At 37.8% G+C, this 20953-nt stretch overlaps 1 protein-coding gene across 9 annotated transcripts in view; it reads left to right on the forward strand.

The window, feature by feature from the left end:
* LOC125682276 (twitchin-like) overlaps window positions 1–20953 on the forward strand; it is a 146771-nt gene that overhangs the window by 106122 nt on the left and 19696 nt on the right. For 3 of the 9 annotated variants that reach the window (XM_056153684.1, XM_056153687.1, XM_056153685.1), the window contains exons 45-53: window positions 11787–11888; window positions 12397–12527; window positions 12728–12899; window positions 13518–13586; window positions 14578–14595; window positions 17007–17137; window positions 18212–18377; window positions 18853–18930; window positions 20780–20860. In XM_056153684.1, the coding sequence (XP_056009659.1) occupies window positions 11787–11888; window positions 12397–12527; window positions 12728–12899; window positions 13518–13586; window positions 14578–14595; window positions 17007–17137; window positions 18212–18377; window positions 18853–18930; window positions 20780–20860 (948 nt within the window). The remainder of the gene's footprint in view (window positions 1–11786; window positions 11889–12396; window positions 12528–12727; window positions 12900–13517; window positions 13587–14577; window positions 14596–17006; window positions 17138–18211; window positions 18378–18852; window positions 18931–20779; window positions 20861–20953) is intronic. The other 6 variants (XM_056153688.1, XM_056153691.1, XM_056153689.1 and 3 more) reach the window with 3 other exon arrangements.

Below are 20953 nucleotides of genomic sequence, written 5' to 3' on the forward strand. Positions count from 1 at the left end.
GTGGACTGTTGTCTCCGTACTATGATAAAAGCCCTCTACATTCACCAAGTTACCAACACAGAAACACTAGTTCACCCAGTCCAAGAGACTTACTGTCTTCAAGCTACGAACGCACACATACAAGATCATCCAGTTCAAGAGATTTTCTGTCACCTAGCTACGAACGCACACATGTAACATCACCCAGTTCGAGAGACTTTCATTCATCTAGCTATGAACGCACACGTGCAAGATCACCCATGACAGGAAGAGATTTTTTGTCTCCTAGCTACGAACACACACATGTAACATCACCCAGTTCGAGAAACTTTCATTCATCTAGCTATGAACGCATACGTGCAAGATCACCCAGTACAGGAAGAGATTTTTTGTCTCCTAGCTTTGAACGCACACGTGCAAGATCACCCAGTACGGGAAGAGATTTTCAGTCATCTAACTATGAACGCACACGTGCAAGATCACCCAGCACAGGAAGAGATTTTCAGTCATCTAGCTATGAACGCACACGTGCAAGATCACCCAATACAGGAAGAGATTTTTTGTCTCCTAGCTTTGAACGCACATGTGCAAGATCACCCAGTACAGGAAGAGATTTTCCATCACCTAGCTACGAACGCACACATGTAACATCACCCAGTTCGAGAGACTTTCAGTCATCTAGCTATGAACGCACACGTGCAAGATCACCCAGTACAGGAAGAGATTTTCAGTCATCTAGCTATGAACGCACACGTGCAATATCACCCAGTACAGGAAGAGATTTTCAGTCGTCTAGCTATGAACGCACACGTGCAAGATCACCCAGTACAGAAAGAGATTTTCTGTCGCCTAGCTACAAACGCACACATGTAACATCACCCAGTCTGAGAGACCTCAATTATACAGACCCATTGTCACTGAGCCACACATACACAGGATCATCAAATCTCGGAGGCCGTTTGTATTCTCACCAAGAACTCTCTACATTGCGAAGAGAATCGAGACCAAAAAGCCCAGGCAATAGTCATGGATCTTCTTTCAAGTATGAAGAAGAAACGGTCTCTTCATCGAGACTGGGAAGAAGTTCTGAGAAGCGAAGCTCTATTAGGAGTTCTTTGTCATATCATAAGGAAGACAGAGTTTTATCTGATCAATCTGAACAAAGGGAATTCACATCACATAGTCCACTTTGTGGGTCACCATATTCCTTTAAGGAAGAGGACCTGCTTTCTCCTGGAGAGAAACACAGGGGTTCCTCCTCCTCAAGCTCTCAAGAGAAATCTGGGAGGAGAGCATATAATTTTCTTCCAATTCATGAACATTCATCACTTTCAAGGGAACACATTTCATCTCCAACAGAAATTCACACTGATATAAAATCCACAAGCGTTAGGGATAGCACAGAGCTTTCACATCAGGAAAGGGAATTTCTGTTAATCAGCAAAGAGCAGAGCTATTTAAAGTCCTTCATTGGGCCATCACAGGATTCATCAGATCCTGGACAGTCTATTGAAAATCCAAACATTCCAACACAACCTCAGACTTCATCTAGTACCACCCCTACATTACTTATTGATAATGAGAAGGTCACTGAGGAGAAATTCAGTGAATTGCATTGCTCCATTAAGGATTCATCCCAAACACTTTCTATGATTTTGAGTACAAATGAGAAGCAGTATTTCCAGAATGAGAAAACGAAGTTAAAAAGTAGTAAATCAAATGAATCGAATGAAGATGATGAAAAGATGTTTCTTGATGTTCAGGGGGAACCTTTGATGTTCCAAGCTACAGGTGGAGCAGTAATAAAATCAGGTAACAGGACTTTTTCTGTGATGATGAGTCAGCCCAGGAGAGTTTCTATGGACAGAAGTGTATTAGAAAGAAGACTTTCTAGTAGTAGTGAAAGCTCTCTTGTGTGCAGAGATTTATATGTTCCAAATTCAACAGTGGGAGTTTCATCACCGGCTAGTAATGATATGAAGGCGATAATGGTCAAGGAGACACAGTCTGTTGGAGAAGTGTCCAGTATCAGTGATGATAGTAAATCTGTTTTTAAGGATATTGATGGTGAAGAAAAACCTAATTCTCCAAGTTCAAGTCTTGAAACTTCAAATGGGAGTGCTGGCATTTCCACAACAGAGGTGGTGGGCTTGAAAATGAATTCTGAATCTTTGGAGATTGATAAAGAGGGTAGTAGAAAGTGTGAGAGAGATGAGCGCATCAATGTAAGCAGTACCGAGATTGTGGACACTAGTGAGGAAGATTTTGGAAGGAGATCAGAAATTGATGTAAATTTGGAGCCTGCAGATACAAATCAGGGAAAGGAAGATGGCAAAACTGAATATTCTGTAAGTGCAACAAATAAGAAGGCAGAAGAAACAGCTAGTGGCACAAATGAAGAAAGAAGGGGTAGAAGTGGAAAGAGAGAAGGAAGAGGACAAAGTAGAAGACTTACTTCTGACCAAGAGGAAAGAAAAGACCGACGCTCCAGGTCCAGAACTCCGGTCAGATTCCTGTTGGTGTCAAACAAATTAGAGACCTCTGGTAGTCAAGAATCACACCGTTGTACAAAGGACCATACTTGTAGTGCAGGTGGAGATATGGTCACAGAAAAAAGGGAAGAAACTGAGTTGTCCACCAAGTCAAGAAAGAAACAACATGGGAGAGATGATGAAGGAAAGAAGTCAAGTGAACAAAGTAGAGGAATGGCACCAGGAGAAAAGGTAGAACCAGACACCTCATCAGCAGAGAAGATTAACAACACTTTAAAACAGAAGCAAAACAGGACAGATCTAACGTCACCAAGCAGTTCATCTTCAAAATCCAAACAGCTGGAAACCAATACAGACCCTGAAAGAGCACACCAGAGTGTTAGCAGTGGTGGTGTGGATGTGTCTGGTAAAATGCAATGGGACACTCAAAGGTCAGGGGGTGCAGATCATGTCAAATCAGATCAACAGGAAATAAAGATGAGCACAAAACAGAAAATCAGAAATCTTGACAAACGTTCAGAAACAGGAGAGAAGTACAGGGGGAAATACACAGAAGAAAAAACACAAGGTAGTGATTGTAAAGTCATCACATTGACCTTAAAACCTTTTGTACAAGATGGAAACAAGATGGATGAAAAAGAAAAAATGAATGAACGAAAGTTACAGAATTTCATTAAAGAAAGTATGAAATCTGCAGATTTTTCTGGTAAGGAAAGCCTGGTTGTACAAGATCTGAAGGTTTCTGGTAAAGATCCCAAACTAGAGACCAAAACTGTGAGCCCTCAGAAAGATGTCCCTAGTGATGAGAATATAAAAACATACAGTATTCCAGCCATTGAAATTCAACAAGACATTGTTAGCACTAACACAGAAACTGATGCATCTCCTGATGGTAGATCTGACAATCATTCAAATTTCGGATTTAACAGAGATCGTTTATTTGCAAAGCTTGATCCCAAGGCCTATAAAATGGAAATTAAAAGAAGGAAAAGCAGTTCCAGTCCAGATTCAACCACCAAAAGTCCTGATGTATTCACTAATGAAGATAAAACCGTGCCATTTGATTATCCCACAGAGTATTCAGCAAACTCTAAAGACCCACTAATAAATGTTACACATGTCACAGCTGAGAAGAACGGAGATGGTGAATCCATCACCCCGAAAAAGACTAGGGCAGTGGATTTACCTGCACAGCCATTGCCACATGAAAACACAATGATCAAATCCAAACCAGGTTCCTCTCAAAGCCATGCACCAGGTAAAGTAGAAGCAAAGATGGAGAAGGATTCAAGGAACCAGAGTAAATTAAAGGAGACTAGAATTGGTAAAGAAATGTCCATTGCCACTAGCATCCAAGAACAGGAAATGAACAAACCAGATTCAAATGCAGCAGGCTTGAAGAAGAGCAGGGACAGTAATGGTGACCAAATAGGTAGCCACAAGCTAGTACAGGAAAAGAGTGGTGTTATGAACAGAGAGACTGTATCAGAGGGAAGTGACATGAAAAGTAAAATTTTATCAAACACCGTAGACAATCAGAAGGAATTACAGAAAGTGGATCAACCAAATATGAGTTTTAAAGATATGATCAGAAAGACTAGATCCCGACTGCATGGTGTAAGTGATGACCCTGGAACAGAACAGCAGAGTAATTCTGCATCAAAACCTCAAGAACTGAAGGCAAAGAAAGAGACTCTAGAAAATAAGGTTTCACCAAAGAATGTAAGGAAGAGGTCAGAGGCTGAGGTCACCTCCAACAGGACAGACGACAGTGTACACAAGATATCACAGAATGAGGTCACCTGTGTTAAAGCAGACAATGCAGCCACCTCAGATAAAACAGACAACACTGCAAAGAAGAGGTCAGAGGCTGAGGCCACCTCCAACAGGACAGATGACAGTGTACACAAGATATTACAGAATGAGGTCACCCGTGTTAAAGCAGACAATGCAGCCACCTCAGATAAAACAGACAACACTGCAAAGAAGAGGTCAGAGGCTGAGGCCACCTCAAGTAAAACAGACAGTACTGTAAACACGAGGTCAGAGGTCACCTCAAGTAAAACAGATAGCACTGTGAACAAGAGCACTGTAAAGAAGAGGTCAGAAGTTGCAAATGCCTCAGATAAAACAGAAAGCAGTATAAACAAAAGGTCAGAGGTCAGCTCAGGTAAATCAGACAACACTGTAAACAAGATGTCAGAGGTCACCTCAGATAAAATAGGCAGCACTGTAAACAAGAGATCAGAAGTTGAGGCCACCTCACATAAAACAGATAGCACTGTAAACAAGACATCAAAGGTTGCAGCTACCTCAGATAAACAAGACAGCACTGTAAACAATAGGTCAGAGGTCACCTCAGGTAAAACAGACAGCACTGTAGACAAGAGGTCAAAGGTTAAAGCCACTACAGCTAAAACAGATATGATGTCAAGATCATTAGAAACAAAAGTTGATGATGTTAAGAAGACCAGCTCACCAAAGAATAATAAAATAAATGTTGAGGAAGGATCAGAATCTGCCTTAAAAAGGAATGATGAAATGCCATCCACTGATTTGTCAGGAATAAGGTTAAGAACTACTGAGGGTTCAATGTTGAGGACTCTTGATAAAAATGCAACACCTGGATCTTCACTAGTAAATACAAAGAATGTTGAGACTAAAGTTAAACCCATAGATATGAACAACAAAACGCCAAGTATAAAATCTCCACCACTGGAGAAAAGAGATGTCAAAGTTCCATTGGTAGAAACAGAGAGAGAAGCTCGTCAATCAGACAGACAGATTAATATGCAGATTAGTAAAGGAACTCCACCAATGACAGACAAGGTACAAACTAAAATTTCTTCACAGACAGAAAACACTGAATCAAAATTACACTGTTCTAAGTCAACAGCGGTAACCAATGAACAATCATTAAATACAGCATCTAAAGACCCCAATAAACCTTACCCAAGGAAGACACAGAGGGAGGAACAGACAACAGCGGTAACTAATGTACAGTCATTAAACACAATATCCAGTAAACCTTACACAAGGAAGACACAGAGGGAGGAACAGACAACAGCAGTAACTAATGTACAGTCATTAAACACTAAAGATCCCAATAAACCTTACACAAGGGAGGAGCAGACGACAGAGGAAATCAACCAGCAGGAAACAAACACTAACAATAATTGGCGGGAAAATAAGACACAAGAAATCGGTACTGGGAAACCAACAAGATTGGTTGAAAAGTCTTCTGATGTCACAGCAGATACCAAAACAAAGAAAGTGGAAATGAACTCTGTAGAAAGTAATAAATTAGGTGAAACCACTACCGCTGGTCAGAAAACTGTGGTCACAGAGAAAACTAGTCTGAGAGTGGTCAACAGTGCAGCTGATGTAGGTAACAAAGACAAAGGGAAGCTAGCCGTTTCAGTGGATGACAAAACGATGTTAAATATGAAAGAGAATCTAAAGCAAGCTAAGGAAAAGCTACATACCAGAACGATGGACAAAACATCGAAGTCAAATGAAATCGAAAAGAAATCCACAGAAACAACCAGAACTACAGACAAAACATCGAAGTCGGATCAAATTGAAAAGAAATCGACAGAATCAACCAGAGATACAGACAAAACAACAAAGTCGGATCAGATCAAAAAGAAATTAACAGAAACAACCAGAACTACAGACAAAACATCGAAGTCGGATCAAATCGAAAAGAAATCAACAGAATCAACCAGAACTATGGATAAAACATCGAAATCGGATCAAATCGGAAAAAATTCCACAGAAACAAAACTAAAAGGAGATGATGTAAAACCAGTTGTACTTAAACAGAATTCAGATTTTGCTGATACTTTACCGACTGACAGCAAAGAACCAAAATATTTCTCACCGAATTCTCCGCCCATTGATAGACGTGAAGAAGTTGAAAAAACTGAAGAGAAACCTAACATCACCACTGATAAAAAGTCTAGGACACAAAAGCCTATAAACGATGTATCCAATGATGTGGAAAAGGTTAGTTTCAAAAACCTGATTGGCAGCATGAAAACAAAACTGAAGAATAGGCCAAAAGATACCATGGTTGCTGTAACAGGAAAGGATAGCAAAGAAGTGCTAGGAATGAAAAAGGAAATTGGTGATACAAGTACTGAAATCCAAAACAGAGGCCATGATGTTCAATTTAGCGATGAAAATAATGCTGCTGGATTTGGTGTGGTGAAGAACAAAGTAAACACAAATGAAGGTAGGCTAACTCCAGATGTTGAAAAAACAACTTCAGAAGACAGAGCAGACAAAACACAGAAAAAATTAATTCTGGAGAAAGAAAAAGAGACTAAAGGTACCCAAGTCCTATTAGTTAATAAAGATGATAGAATCACTAAAATTCAACCAACAGTAAAACATGATACAGAAGTTTTACCTGATGATAAAGATCACACACATTCAAACAAATTGTTGTCACACAAAGTTAACAAAAAAGCTGATGGAAAGGAAAGTAGCTTAAAGAAAAGGGATAAGGTTTCTGCAGATGATAAGGGCAATGATTTGTCCTCTAATTTAGTGGATAAAGAAGAAGCAGCTAATGAGGAACAACCAAAATGGAAAAAAATGGTCAAGAAAGTGATAGAGACTGGGAAATCTAAGGAAGCGGAGAGCAATGTAAGCTTTAAAGAAATAATCAGCAAAACCAGAGATAAACTGCAGAAACCACCACAGGTGACAGAGAAAGCCCAATCTGAGGAAGGTCAGGGCATTAGAGACATGAGCACAGACAAAACTGTTAACAGGAAGTCAGATACAGAGGCTGTGATGTCATCAAAACCTAATGATAGTAGTGTCTCTATAAATAGCAACAAGTCCATACATTCTATTTCAGGCAGGCAGAATATAGAAAGTAACAACCTGAAATCTGATAGCGAAATCCCAAACAAGCACTCAGATGTTAGAAATAAGAAAGCAGTAGGTCAGGGGGAACAGAAAGGTGTCAGTTTTAAAACTGATGACTTAGATACAGAAAAAGTCAAACTGAAATCTAACACTTCAACAAACACAAGCAATAGAAATTCTGAAGAGAATTCAAGGTCACTTAAAAGTGCAGCAGACAATGTACAGGATAAACAAATATCAGCGGTGAGTATTAAACAGCACAGAGAAGAATCTAAAAATAGACTTCACAGGGATAGGACAACAGATGGGAAAACAATTGTACCGGACATAGGTAACATGAAAAGTAGCTCAGCTGATGTAAATGTTGGCTCACAAGCAGCAGACGATAAGGTTCACATCACGCATAACACAGAACTTAGTGCGAGCAAATCAAAGCTTGTCAATCAAGGGAAAAAATCAAATGAAATTTGCCAAGGTATACAGTCTGTAGACTCACACAGGAAAAAGCAATTTGATGCTAAGAGCACAGCAGAGGTCACAGGGGTCACAGAACCACTGTGTAACTTGGATAGAAAGAATGAGAGTATTAAAGACAATGCAAAGCTGAGAATTACATCAAGAGTGGCAGACAACAACACTGAGCTGAAGAAGTCAGGCAAGGAATTAGGTGATGGAGACAGGTCTGATTCAGCTCTGGATGAGAAATATGTGAATAACAAAAAGATCAAACCAGATGAAAAGGACAGCTGTGTTGATTTTCAGCAGGAGATCTCATCTGTAAATAGACGTGATTATAAAAAGAGTACTGGAATAGTACATAGATCAAAAGACGATAGTATTACTAAAACTAAAACAGATGTTAGTGTTGAGTCACCTGGAACTAAGGACAGTAAAACTGTCACTACAAACAATGCTCCAAAGAAAAAGACCAAAATACTGAGGGAATTTATTGTGATAAATGATATACAACCTGTTAGTGGTGTTGACACTCTGCAACCTTTAGGTGACAGTAAAACTCTGCAAACCGGGAAAGTAGAGAAGAAAATGAAGGATAAAAGTGAAACAAATCGAGAAAATACAACTGTAATTACAAAATCTGTTAAAGATGTGGTGAAGGAGAACTCTGAGATGAAGAGCAAGGAGGGTGTAAATACAAACAGCCAACTTATGTTAAATGAGGTGGACAATAGCAATGGTCAGGATTCATTATCCGAACTGGAGAATGGCTGCACTTTTATTTCAAGACAACATGATTCAAAGAAAAAAGATGAAAACAAAGGAGATGACATGAATGTAGGCAAAAAGGACCTGTTACAGACTACAGGAAGAGGCAGGCATAAATTTGAACTTCCAGCGCTGAAGTCTGCAAAGGTCAAATCAGATCCGATAACATCTGAGAAAGTGAGGACTGAGAATGAAAAAGTTCATGAAGACTTAAAAGAGGATGGTATAGGGGTCATGAGAAAGGATGTGAAAAGTAGACAGAAGGGAACAGATTCCAGAAAAGCTGAAGCGGAAGTGCTTTCAGAAAACACAAAAACTGAGAAGAAACAGGTTCCTAGTGAAGATCTGAAATCCAGGAGTGCCTTGAAAGTTAGATTTGATACTGAGAAAAAATATTTGATTGAACATGAACTGAATGGAAATTATGTGACAAAACATTCCAAAGACAGCCATACAGATGTGAGCAAGGATGCACACACGGGGAAGGAGGGCAAACATCCTGGGGGCTCACCAAAACAAAGTCGGAAGAAATCAGGGAGCAGTTCTCCTAACGATCAAGATTTACCAAAGAAAGTTCACTTCAAAAATGTCATAGATGTGGATAAAGACTATCAGAGAAAAGTGTATGCACAAGAAGTTGCTAAAAAGATTCAAACCTCCATCATTGCTGAAATGAGAAATAAGCTAAGGTCCAAAGCTTCAGCCATGGAGAAACATCAGGAGAGGATGAAAACAAAACAAACCAAAACACAAGAAAGTCAGTCTGAAGGAGCAGCACCATTAATGAAGACTCAATTAGAGGAGAGCACAAAAACAAAGACTAAAGCACATGAAGGTCTATCAGCATTAACAGCACAATCAATGAAAGGTCATTTAGGGGTCAAAGAGGAGGAGAGCATGAAAACAAAGACCAAAGCACATGAAGGTCTATCAGCATTAACAGCACAATCAATGAAAGGTCATTTAGGGGTCAAAGAGGAGGAGAGCACAAAAACAAAGACCAAAGCACAGGAAGGTCTATCAACAACAACAGCACAATTAACAAATAGTCAGTCAGGGGTCAAACAGGAGAGCACAAAAATGAACACCAAAACACAAGAAAGTCCACCAGATTCTAAGGCACAATCAACTAAAGGTCATTTAGGGGTCAAAGACGAGAGCACAAAAACAAGGACCAAAGTACAAGAAAGTCCATCAGCAACAACAGCACAATTAACTAAAGGTCATTTAGGGGTCAAACAAGAGGAGAGCACAAAAACAAGGACCAAAGCATGGGAAGGTCCACAAGATTCAAAAGCACAATTAACAAAAAGTCAAACAGAGGTTAAAGAAACTGTTCAAATTTCCAAGCATAAACCTGGACTAATCATAGACATACCTAAACAATCACAGGACTCAAAGAAAATTTCTCATAAAGTGTTCGGCAATACGGAGGAAAAATCTGAACAAGGTGTTCCTTCAACATTTCAAACAAGTGAAAAAAGTAGCCTGATAGCACAAAACATGAAAAACAAAATACCTATATCAGAAGGGGAAAAGGAGTTGTTTGCAGAAAGTAAGACAAAAGAATCTGTAAAACCGGAGCAAATGAGTTTGGCAGTGACAACAAAACAGAAAGATGATGGCAGACAGAGTGAGGACAAAAAATTAAAAGATTGGGGAGGTGAACAAGGTGTCATGTCCTCTCCAACCCATGCTTCAAAGGACAACCGGGGTTTATCAGAGGATGTGGAGAGGGGGGATCTGCAGAAGTCTGATCAAGGTTTCTTTGATGTTTCTAAGTACATCACCAACACCAAAATCAAGGAGTTCAAGAAAGAGTTATTCTCTACCAATGAAAACCATTCTGAGAGAGAGAAGAAACTGAATGAAAAAGATATTCAAATATCTAAAGGTGTAGATTCAAAACAGAAAGAAGCCATTCAGTTTGTTTCCACAAGTTTCTCAGGACCAGAGTCACCAACCAGCCCGGCAAGTTCAAAAAGTGATCAGAAATCTCCCGAGTTCACATATCAAAGGTTTGACTTTGATGAAAGTTCTGAAAGCAAGTCTCACAGCTCGGACTCGACAGTGAAGGCAGACCGAGGCTCTGATGATGAGGAGGAGGTGAGGAGGAATGAGGATATTGTGGCTGAACTGAGACGACTTCTTCCACTGGAGATCTTTAGTACACATAGGAGAAGGAGGAAGCACGCAGCGGAGGAAGCTGTGGATGAGGAGGATGATTCTCCATGTGACTGCAGCGAATGTCAAGACTCGAGCGATGAGGAATACAGTGTCGATGGAAGGATACCTCAATTGTCTGTGATCGGTGAGGAAGACGAGGAGACAGTCTCCGTGTTTGATCCGGATAAAACGGACAGTGAAGAAATGGAATTTCATAGAAAATTCATGGAGAAGGTGTATCAGAGAAACCCCCGATCTTCTAAAGTCTCCAACCCAGGGGTTGTCGTGTCTGGTTCAGAATCTGATGAGAGCGAGGAAGATGAAGATGATTCGTCAGACTCTGTGTTTGAATCCCAGAGGAAACCTTTGTTTGACATACAGGCCTTCCTCAAGTACACAGGGAATGTGGAAGACTGGCTTGAGAGAATTGAAGATTTTGGTAATATATAACAGGCATGCTGCCAGTCATCTTCATGAGATGTTGTCAACCATCATTCTGATGTTACCGAGGCATGCGGGTCTGCTGCCACAGTCCATACTGTCCGCACACCTCATTGATAGTCAACTAACTCTCATAACAGGATAACATTTAGTTCCTCTCCTACAAACTAATGGGATTTCATCACTGTTTTCTTAATATACTCTCATATCTGTCGTTACTCCATTATTTCATTTCCTCCATATTGTTTGTTCTTCTCGGGGTTGCATCCTTGTTAGAAATGATTTATTCTAAGTATCTTGCATATTTTTAATATGGTCATATCTGTCTGAACCCATGGGATATGGTTCTCAATTTTGATCCGATTTTCTTCATAAAAACCTTTGGTGTATTTCATTAAAAAGTATTTGTACCTCATGTATCCTCCTAAAAAAAATTCTGAATTAACTAATGGTGTATATCAATATTTTGCATTGCATATGACTTGATGTTTGCATAAAAAAAACATAGTTTTACCCAAAATTAAAACTTTGAAGATCTTTCTTTCATTACTGTTCATCTGTTGATGCACTCCTGATGTTTCATCCTTCCTCCTATTCATATAGTGCCTATGACCAGAGAACCCTCTAAAGCGTATGAATACAAAGTGTTTGAACAGGACTACAGTGTTCCCTCTCGCTCCTACATCGACCACCTCACCACCTACAGTATGTATCCCTACGCACACACTATAGGCCCTCTCTAAGTTCTTTTGATCTGTATTTTCTGTTATGCAACAGTTTCTGTAAGTATGAGGCATGAAAATGTAAGTATCACTGTATACAAGGTCATGTTTGCTCTGAGTGCTCTTTTTGCCCCATTTTACATTCGCCCAAACAGTTGTGTAAAAGAGATGAGACCCAAAAAAAAGTCTCATCCAGTCTTAAATTCTCCCACGGATGATGAGGGTGAAAATAAAACGAGCAAATATTTCCCTGTATACAGTCTCATGCATGAATCTTCAAAAATTTCAAATGTGATACGTTCTGATGTTTCTAAAATAAGAATCAGATAACTATATGTGTAACTACACCAAAAGAGCTATAATCTATTTATCATTTTAAAATCATACTTGGATGCCACATGTAAGTGAAGTTTGATAATTGGTGAATGTAGTGGCGTATAAAAGCTTTAATGATGATTTTTTCTTCGAATGAAATGTTAGTTTTCTGTCAGTTCCCCCACGATTGCCGATTGAGAAACCCGAGTTATATACCATCAGTCCCGAGAGTGTGACGTTGACATGGAAACGAGCCAGAGTACCCGATAAAATCAGGGACACCTGTAATCTGACGTACACGGTGGAGGTATGCTGATAATCGGGAATGATGTACTATAACATTAATCATCCAAGAATTGTTTGTTATACTCTTTATTATGTCTCATATTCCGTATTGATTTAAAAATCGAGATCAACTTAAAAATAGAGGTTAATTAACGATCTTGTGATACATGCATTGTGTTGTGAATTTTACACCTGACTGAGGTATACCTTACTGATTCACAGGTCAGGAACCCACCTAATTTGGACTGGCGTGAATTGGTCACTGGACTGACCACCATCAATACTGACCTGAAGGGTCTCCACCCCCGACTGGATTACCTGTTCAGGGTCCGAGCTTGGAATGAATATGGCTGCAGTGAACCTAGCCTACCAGTGTCTCTACACAGACCTGTTGGTTAGTATAAATTAGTGAACCATGTCTGTTGGTTAGTATAAATAAGTGAACCGTGTCTGTTGGTTAGTATAAATCAGTGAACTGTGTCTGTTGGTTAGTATAAATCAGTGAACCATGTCTGTTGGTTAGTATAAATCAGTGAACTGTGTCTGTTGGTTAGTATAAATCAATGAACCGTGTCTGTTGGTTAGTATAAATCAGTGAACCGTGTCTGTTGGTTAGTATAAATCAGTGAACCGTGTCTGTTGGTTAGTATACCCGGTAAATCAGTGAACCTTGTCTGTTGGTTAGTATAAATCAGTGAACCGTGTCCGTTGGTTAGTATAAATCAGTGAATTGTGTCTGTTGGTTAGTATAAATCAGTGAACCGTGTCTGTTTCTATATAAACCTGTTGGTCCCTCTCTGTATCTTTTATATCTCTGAATTTTTAACTGAGGATTTAGAAATAATCTAATGTTTGATCTAATCTCTTAGAATTGTTTAATACATTGAATCCACTCGCAACCCTCTCCAGACAAAGTTTTGAGGTAATTGCCCCCCTGCACCCACTCCCTGATGAAGTTGTGAGGTTATGTCGATGTAAAACCTAAATTATAGTGGCTGTCCTTTTGTTACAGAGCTGTCTGATGAATATGATTCCGGAGAGGACTGGGACGAACAGTACAGAGTGACCTTGGGAGATCTCGGTAAGGTCAAACTTAGGTCTGTGACAGTCCCGCAGACATCTTGGACTATTATATCTGTAGAATTCTGTAGCGACAGTCCCGCAGACATCAAGCACAATTATTTCTGTAGAATTCTGTAGCCCTGCGGACAGCTAGGACAATTATTTCTGTAGAATTCTGTAGCAGCAGTCCCACAGACATCTAGGACAATATCTGTAGAATTCTGTAACGGCAGTCCCGCAGACATCAAGCACAATTATTTCTGTAGAATTCTGTAGCCCTGCGGACAGCTAGGACAATTATTTCTGTAGAATTCTGTAGCGGCAGTCCCGCAGACATCAAACACAATTATTTCTGTAGAATTCTGTAGCCCTGTGGACAGTTAGGACAATTATTTCTGTAGAATTCTGTAGCAGCAGTCTCACAGACATCTAGGACAATATCTGTAGAATTCTGTAGCGGCAGTCCCACGGACATCTAGCACAATTATTTCTGTAGAATTTTGTAGCCCTGCGGACAGCTAGGACAATTATTTCTGTAGAATTCTGTAGTGGCAGTCCCGCGGACATCTAGGACAATATCTGTAGAATTCTGTAGCGGCAGTCCCGCGGACAACTTGGACAATATCTGTAGAATTCTGTAGATCAGCATTACCACTGAAATCAATCATCTCTCTGTTCAGTTCTATTCCTGTTTTCTTCTTTTTTAATTTTTTTTTTTTTTTTTTGCTTTTCTTATTCAAATGTTATGACTTCTTATTTCAGAAAATTTAAAATGAATTATTTTGCTTCAAAATCTGTCGCAAATGAAAATATTTTTAGGTAAAGAACAATTTAACCACTTACAATGTATTGCAGAACATTTCACTCCTGATATGTTTTGTCGTCAACTCTTTTTTTATTTTAACTTTTCTTAATTATTACTTTCTCGTATTTTAGTTTTGTTTTTCATGCACCCTTTGTGAAATGTACTCAGTTTATCATAAATAGACATCCGATGTTTTGAATTTCAGACACGCCCATCGATGAAGGTATTCTAGCTGTGTTTGATTTGAATGGAGTGTGGACATTTACAATGATTAATCCTTTGCTTATGAAATATCTCCATGGAAGGCTATATTTCCAATTATAAACTAACCTATATTCATTGTTTGTCATATTGTTCACATATATTTATAACACAGAAAAGTGGTGTGTTTATGCAAAATATTCAACAAGGAGTTGAAAAATGGCTGTCGGTTTTCAATCTGAGTGTGCCGAGTATTTGTCAAAATACAAAATCCAATATTCAATGTTTACCATCCCAATATTGCATAACAAACCTGTGTTTTCTGTCAAAATATATATCCACAGACAAATTAACTTACATCAGTGGTCAATTCGTGGTCTAACTTTACAGAACAAGAAACGATAATTGTCATATACAACGTTAACCACAAATGTCTAACAATGTGTTTAAAAAGTACCCAGATGAATTTAATTTTCAGTTGTCAGCATTGATAAATAACTAATTCTTAGATCAAAGTTCATTAATTACAGCTTTTTGATTATGATTTATAGAGGATATAGATCAAATTTTGATAATTAATTTAGTCTTTAAAATAATCGTAGACTTACAGACCCTAAAGTGTCTTACTACACCAGCGAAATACTAAACGATATCTCGATTTGGGGGAATAAATGTTGAACCATTTGAATGGAATGATTCCCGTAGTACCGAAAACTGGATAGAGATTGAAGCAAACGCTTTGGCCTCCGTTTAAATTTCTGCTATTTGACCTCTTTTGGCTCTAATTTTCATCTGAGAGAGAGAGAGAGAAAGAGAGAGAGAGAGAGAGACTTGTTGAATTTCCTTACTAAATTTGAGTAGTTTTTTCCAAAAGAATACCTACATTTCCTAATCAGTGAACCACAAAGAAATGGGAGAAACCTGCAATGAAATCATACAGGTTGTAATGAATAAAACATGTTTGAGTTTTGTAAAAATGCATTTCATAATCTCTTATTGAAGTGTAATATTACTCACATTTCTTTAAAATAAAAATGTCCGATAATTAGTTTACCACATACAGGTAACTCGAGAATTATCGCCACTCAATTCATCGCCATTTTCGTTATAACGCCGCATTTTTCTAGGAACATTTTTTCTGTTACTTAAAACTCTCGTTAAAACGCCAAATTCGCTATCGCCATTTGCCACAGTGTTTTCATTACAAAAGTATATTTCACCGTGTTAATTATCTCGATAAACCGCCATAGGTGCACGTGGTCAGTGAAGCAGTAAATTGGTCATTATCGATCTTCGGCGTACACCTGGACAGAAGGATCCCAGTAATTGCTGTATTGAATAAACAAGAAAATTACTGGAGATGAACTGTAGTCAAGTTGTTTATACATCATAGAAACACATTTCAATTTAGCTATGGTTTCGCCACGAAAGAGGGTCCTGTTAAATTTAGATGAAAAAAAGCAAATCATTACGTACCAAGAACATCATCCAAAATGTACCCATCAGGATATTGCAAATCATTGTTTATGTGGTTTATGCAAGTAAGGACAAAAGATAACTCTTACATATAAAAGAACGGTAACTCTATTTCTTCAAGATGGCGGTAATTCAATTCATTGCCAAATTCGTTATAATGCCATAATTTCATAAGAACAAAAGGTGGCGGTTTATCGAGAGTTGACTGTATTGATGTTAGAAGAAATTGATCTAATTGAAACTTGATTCTGTTTCAATTATACGTTGGGCTGTGGGAGTTTGTCTATTACAAGTGTTATGGGGAATCAAATTCGCCACATTTATCTACGATTCTATTTATCTCGGTTTATATTCGCAAATGTTTACAAGTGTTACGGGGACAAGTATAATGGGAAACCGAACATTGTCAAAGTAAAAACATTGGAAATGTAAATATATGAGAATGGAATGCTCTGAACTAGGAACAATTTGAACGAAATGGTTTGGGCTTGGAACAGAACAATTCTAGACTAAAATCAGAACAATCATGGAAAATTTCATGTGGTGTAGAAGATTGCTCCAGGGTCTGTAGGAAAATTAATAATAGGTATCCTAATCAGAAAGTGTCTGGTAATAACAGTAATCTAAAATTCATAAGTAGTTCCTTACAAAACAACATAGTTCATTATAACTGGCTAATTAATAACTAATATACACAGTTATAGTGAAAGTTTATACTTGTAGGAACTAAAATTAATTTGTTATTCAATACAAAACATTATTGTGTATGTTTGTTTGTTTATTTGTTTGTAGTAATTTTCGATCATGTACTGTATTTACAATTTCAGGGAAAATGCATGTATGAGCTTGTTTTATCCACAAGAGACCACAAAAAAGAAATGTGATTTAGATGAACTATATACTACAAGATCTTAGGCACGATCATATTGTGTAAATTGTCCCTTATTTGTTACTTAGCTCCACCCAAATTGCCCATGGAAACACCCAGAATCACGGATAGTGGAGAGTCTGCGATGTTGTCATGGTTTCCAGCCAGAATACCAGCATATGCCAAGAAAACTCCGATAACCTACATCATAGAAATAAAGGTAAGGATGTCGAACTTTGAAGATCGGATTATTTAGTTGTAGATTGTTAAAGACTGAAAGGAGTCTTAGTAACTTAGAAAACAGTAATACAGGGTGTTTCATAATATATGTTACGTTTTCAAGTGAAATTTTTTTTCTTATCTATCATAATTTTAATACAAACTTTATATCCTTTTAACCATCAAGTCGTGAATTTTTATCCATGTGGAAAAAGCTAGGGGAAAAATGACATTATAATTGCTATTTATGACTTCGGCACTGAATAATTAACATATCACTGTGTAGTACTTCAGGTTTCTTTATGCAGGGAAATAAACTGTTGAATTAAATTCAGTAAAGATAACCTAGCCAAAATCTTGAAATAATATGTAAACATAAGCTGCAAATTTTCAACAGAGTGAGCATAGATTTCGCTGAGGAAACATGAAAATATCCCAAATTGAATTCAAAGCATAAAGTACAGTGAAATACTGTTGCAGCAAACACATTTATAATAAATTCATGCTTACAGTGAAGTGATTTTCATTGTCTGTAGTTTTAAAACATAGTATGAAGTAATTGAATATAACAAATTACATTTATAACAAATCAAAATTGTTTGTCCTCAGCACTTTGCTATAACTGTGTTTACTGCACATCATCCTGTACTAAATGTACAAATAATATCTCAAAAGATGCTTTGCTAGGAGTATATATATAGATTTATACGGATCATTTTGTAAGACAAGCATCAGATCTCTGGTACAGGTGTAAATTGTTTAATCTTTTCCTCCTAGGAGCCCCACATTCCTGGCTGGTTGCAATAATTAGAAATATTGTAAATCTCTGGTATATTGATTAATCCTAACAGTAACTGTGAACTTTTCCCCCTGGGGGCCCCTTGTTCCTGGCTGGTCACGATTGTTAGAGATTTTGTAAGTCTGGTATATTGAATAATCTTTTCCCCCCTAGCAGCCCCACGTTCCTGGCTGGTCGTAAGTCTCTGGTATATTGAATAATCTTTTCCCCCCTAGGAGCCCCACATTCCTGGCTGGTGGTAAGTCTCTGGTATATTGAATACTCTTTTCCTCCTAGGAGCCCCACGTTCCTGGCTGGTCGCGATTGAGCAGTGGAATCAGTGATACCAACTACTTCATTGAAGGTTTACGACCCACACAGGATTACCAGTTCAGGGTCAAGGCTGAAACTCAGTACGGGGTCAGCGACCCAACACTGCCCGTCTCATTGGACAGACCTAAAGGTCAGTTAACTCCAGAAATGACACAGATGATAGCAAGAGTCACATGTGACCACTAAATGAATTGTCTGTTTAGGATGTCCATATTTGCAAAGTTATTGTGTTTACAAGGTATAATTTTAGCGGCCGTAACTTTTAAAGGTGGCTCATTACACCAAAATTTTATTTAATGGCTCGTTAAAGCACTTCATATGAAGTATGATTTCACCATTGAGAAAGTGATACGTGTATAAGCTCTGAATTACATAATTTTATATGATTACTGGGTGTAGTTTTTTTTCCAGAATGATAAAACGATGTTTTGTTTGCAAATAACAGATTTTAGAATCCAAACGTTGCTTTGAATTTATGCATGATATACGTTTCTAATAGAATATGCCAAAAAGATTCAGCTAGACATTCTAATTTTTTTAATGAGCCACTTTAAAACTACCCCATTTCCAAAATTTTTTTATTCCATTCATTGACCGCTTTACAGAGGTGGGGAAGAAGTGCGAGTTCCTCCCAGCCCTAGAGTATTATGAAATTTTTAAGAAAGACTGGAATGATCCATCAGGTAGAGAATCTGTTATCAGGTCATGACCCCCCCCCCCCCCCCCCCACATGTGACCTAGTCCCTGCAAATTTGACCTTGACCTTTCCTATATCTGTATATATGTTTCTATATGCCTTTGTACAAGTATCTGATTGTGTTCTGTTAAAACGTCTAACTTTTCTGAATTTTTCATGCTTGGTATTGATGATTGATTTCTTAAATAGTCACATTGTTTTTCCCGCCATGGTGCACAAAACCATTCTTTTACCTTTTCATGTCTGCCCTCAACATTATATGAATAGTGCATGTAGTTGAGGGTAACATTGAAAATTTTCACCCTTAGAAAACCATTCTCTACTAATTAGGGTGCAGTTATTATTATATATACATGTATTATCCAGACCTGAAAGTATAATATCAATAATTATTGTACAATATATTCAGACCTTAAAGTATAATATCAATAATTATTGTACAATATATTAACTAGACCTGAAAGTATAATAACAATAATTATTGTACAATATATTAACTAGACCTGAAAGTGTAATATCAATAATTATTGTACAATATATTAACTAGACCTGAAAGTGTAATATCAATAATTATTGTACAATATATTAACTAGACCTGAAAGTATAATATCAATAATGTACAATATATATTAACTATAGACCTAGCTGACTTATTTGGCTGATGTGCAGTATTTAGCCCCTATTCTCCTCTTTGTTATGTGTTCTCTGATTTAGTAAGCTAAGTGTGCATTCATGATCTGAACTTTTGGACTTACAGAAAAGAAATGAAACTCATATGAAGCATGGATCTTGCATGAGATAAAAAGGATGTTTTTTTATTTTGGATTTGGCATGTGTACCTGGTATGTTTTTGATGCTGTAGTTTCAATGATGAAATATATAACTAGAGGTGAGTGTAGAAAAGAATAAAGAGACAAGTGAAAAATCCAATATAGTGTGTAGCTTGTATCAAAAAATGTCATAAATTCTATTTTTTTTTTAAATTCTAATTTTCTTCTCCACTATGAATGTAGATATACACTGTAGATTGATATGTTAGACAAATATTAATTAGTTAGGAAGTCTGAGAATAACAGGAATGTATGCATGTATACTGTAGGAGTCAAATCTAATTAGAATCAGACTTCTTAAATCCACGCCCTATACTCTGCTTAAAAAGATCTGACATAACCCGATTGGGGGTCATGTTCATGTGAACTTTATGTTAGCCAATCGCCTATGAAATCACTGGTGTTCACAATTCAAGGAAAATGGCTGCGATTGTTTGGTTTGAAAGAAAACACATCGCAGCTAGATGTGACGTCACAATGCACCGTTTACGTCGACTGGTGTTATATTCCTCGCATTAATTAAGTAAACATCTTGAAAACTATTCAAATCATACCCATCCCTATTCATACATAAATCGCAATTCACAATTAATTTAATCTGGGTGTATTTTATATCGTACGTTTTGTTGTTTGTATGAACGTAATAGATTAGGAATTACTGCAAAAGTTTAAATTTCCTTAAGTGAGAATACACAATTTTATAGTGTCAAATAACTTTGTGGGAGAGAGATTACTGCAACTTGTTTATGAATTGCCGGGAACCGCCTAAATAGCCATCATTGTCTGTATGAGGCAATCTGACTGGCTGATAGTTCTCATGAATATTCCAAGCAAAAGGTCATGCAAACATGACCCCCTATGGGGTTATGTCAGATCCTATTGTAGCGATTATGAGCGTATCCTAGGATCTGATATTAATTAGATTGCTGTAGGAGTTTGAATGAGGAAGATCTAGTGACTGAGAGTTATTTCCCTTTAGTAATGCAATTTACTGCTGGTTTACAGATAAAAACAAGCGATCAAGCGTGGATTTACTGAGAGAAGACATAGACCTCCCGATCAAAAGAGAATCTCCGTCCACTGGTGGTACGTAACCCAAACAGGCTTTCTGTCTTAATATTAATCGAAAGGAATAAAACGAAAGCTGAAAAACTTATAAAAAAGTAATTGTTGGTTTGA

The sequence above is a fragment of the Ostrea edulis genome, chromosome 2 (assembly GCF_947568905.1).
Source record: "Ostrea edulis chromosome 2, xbOstEdul1.1, whole genome shotgun sequence".
Classification (NCBI taxonomy): domain Eukaryota; kingdom Metazoa; phylum Mollusca; class Bivalvia; order Ostreida; family Ostreidae; genus Ostrea; species Ostrea edulis.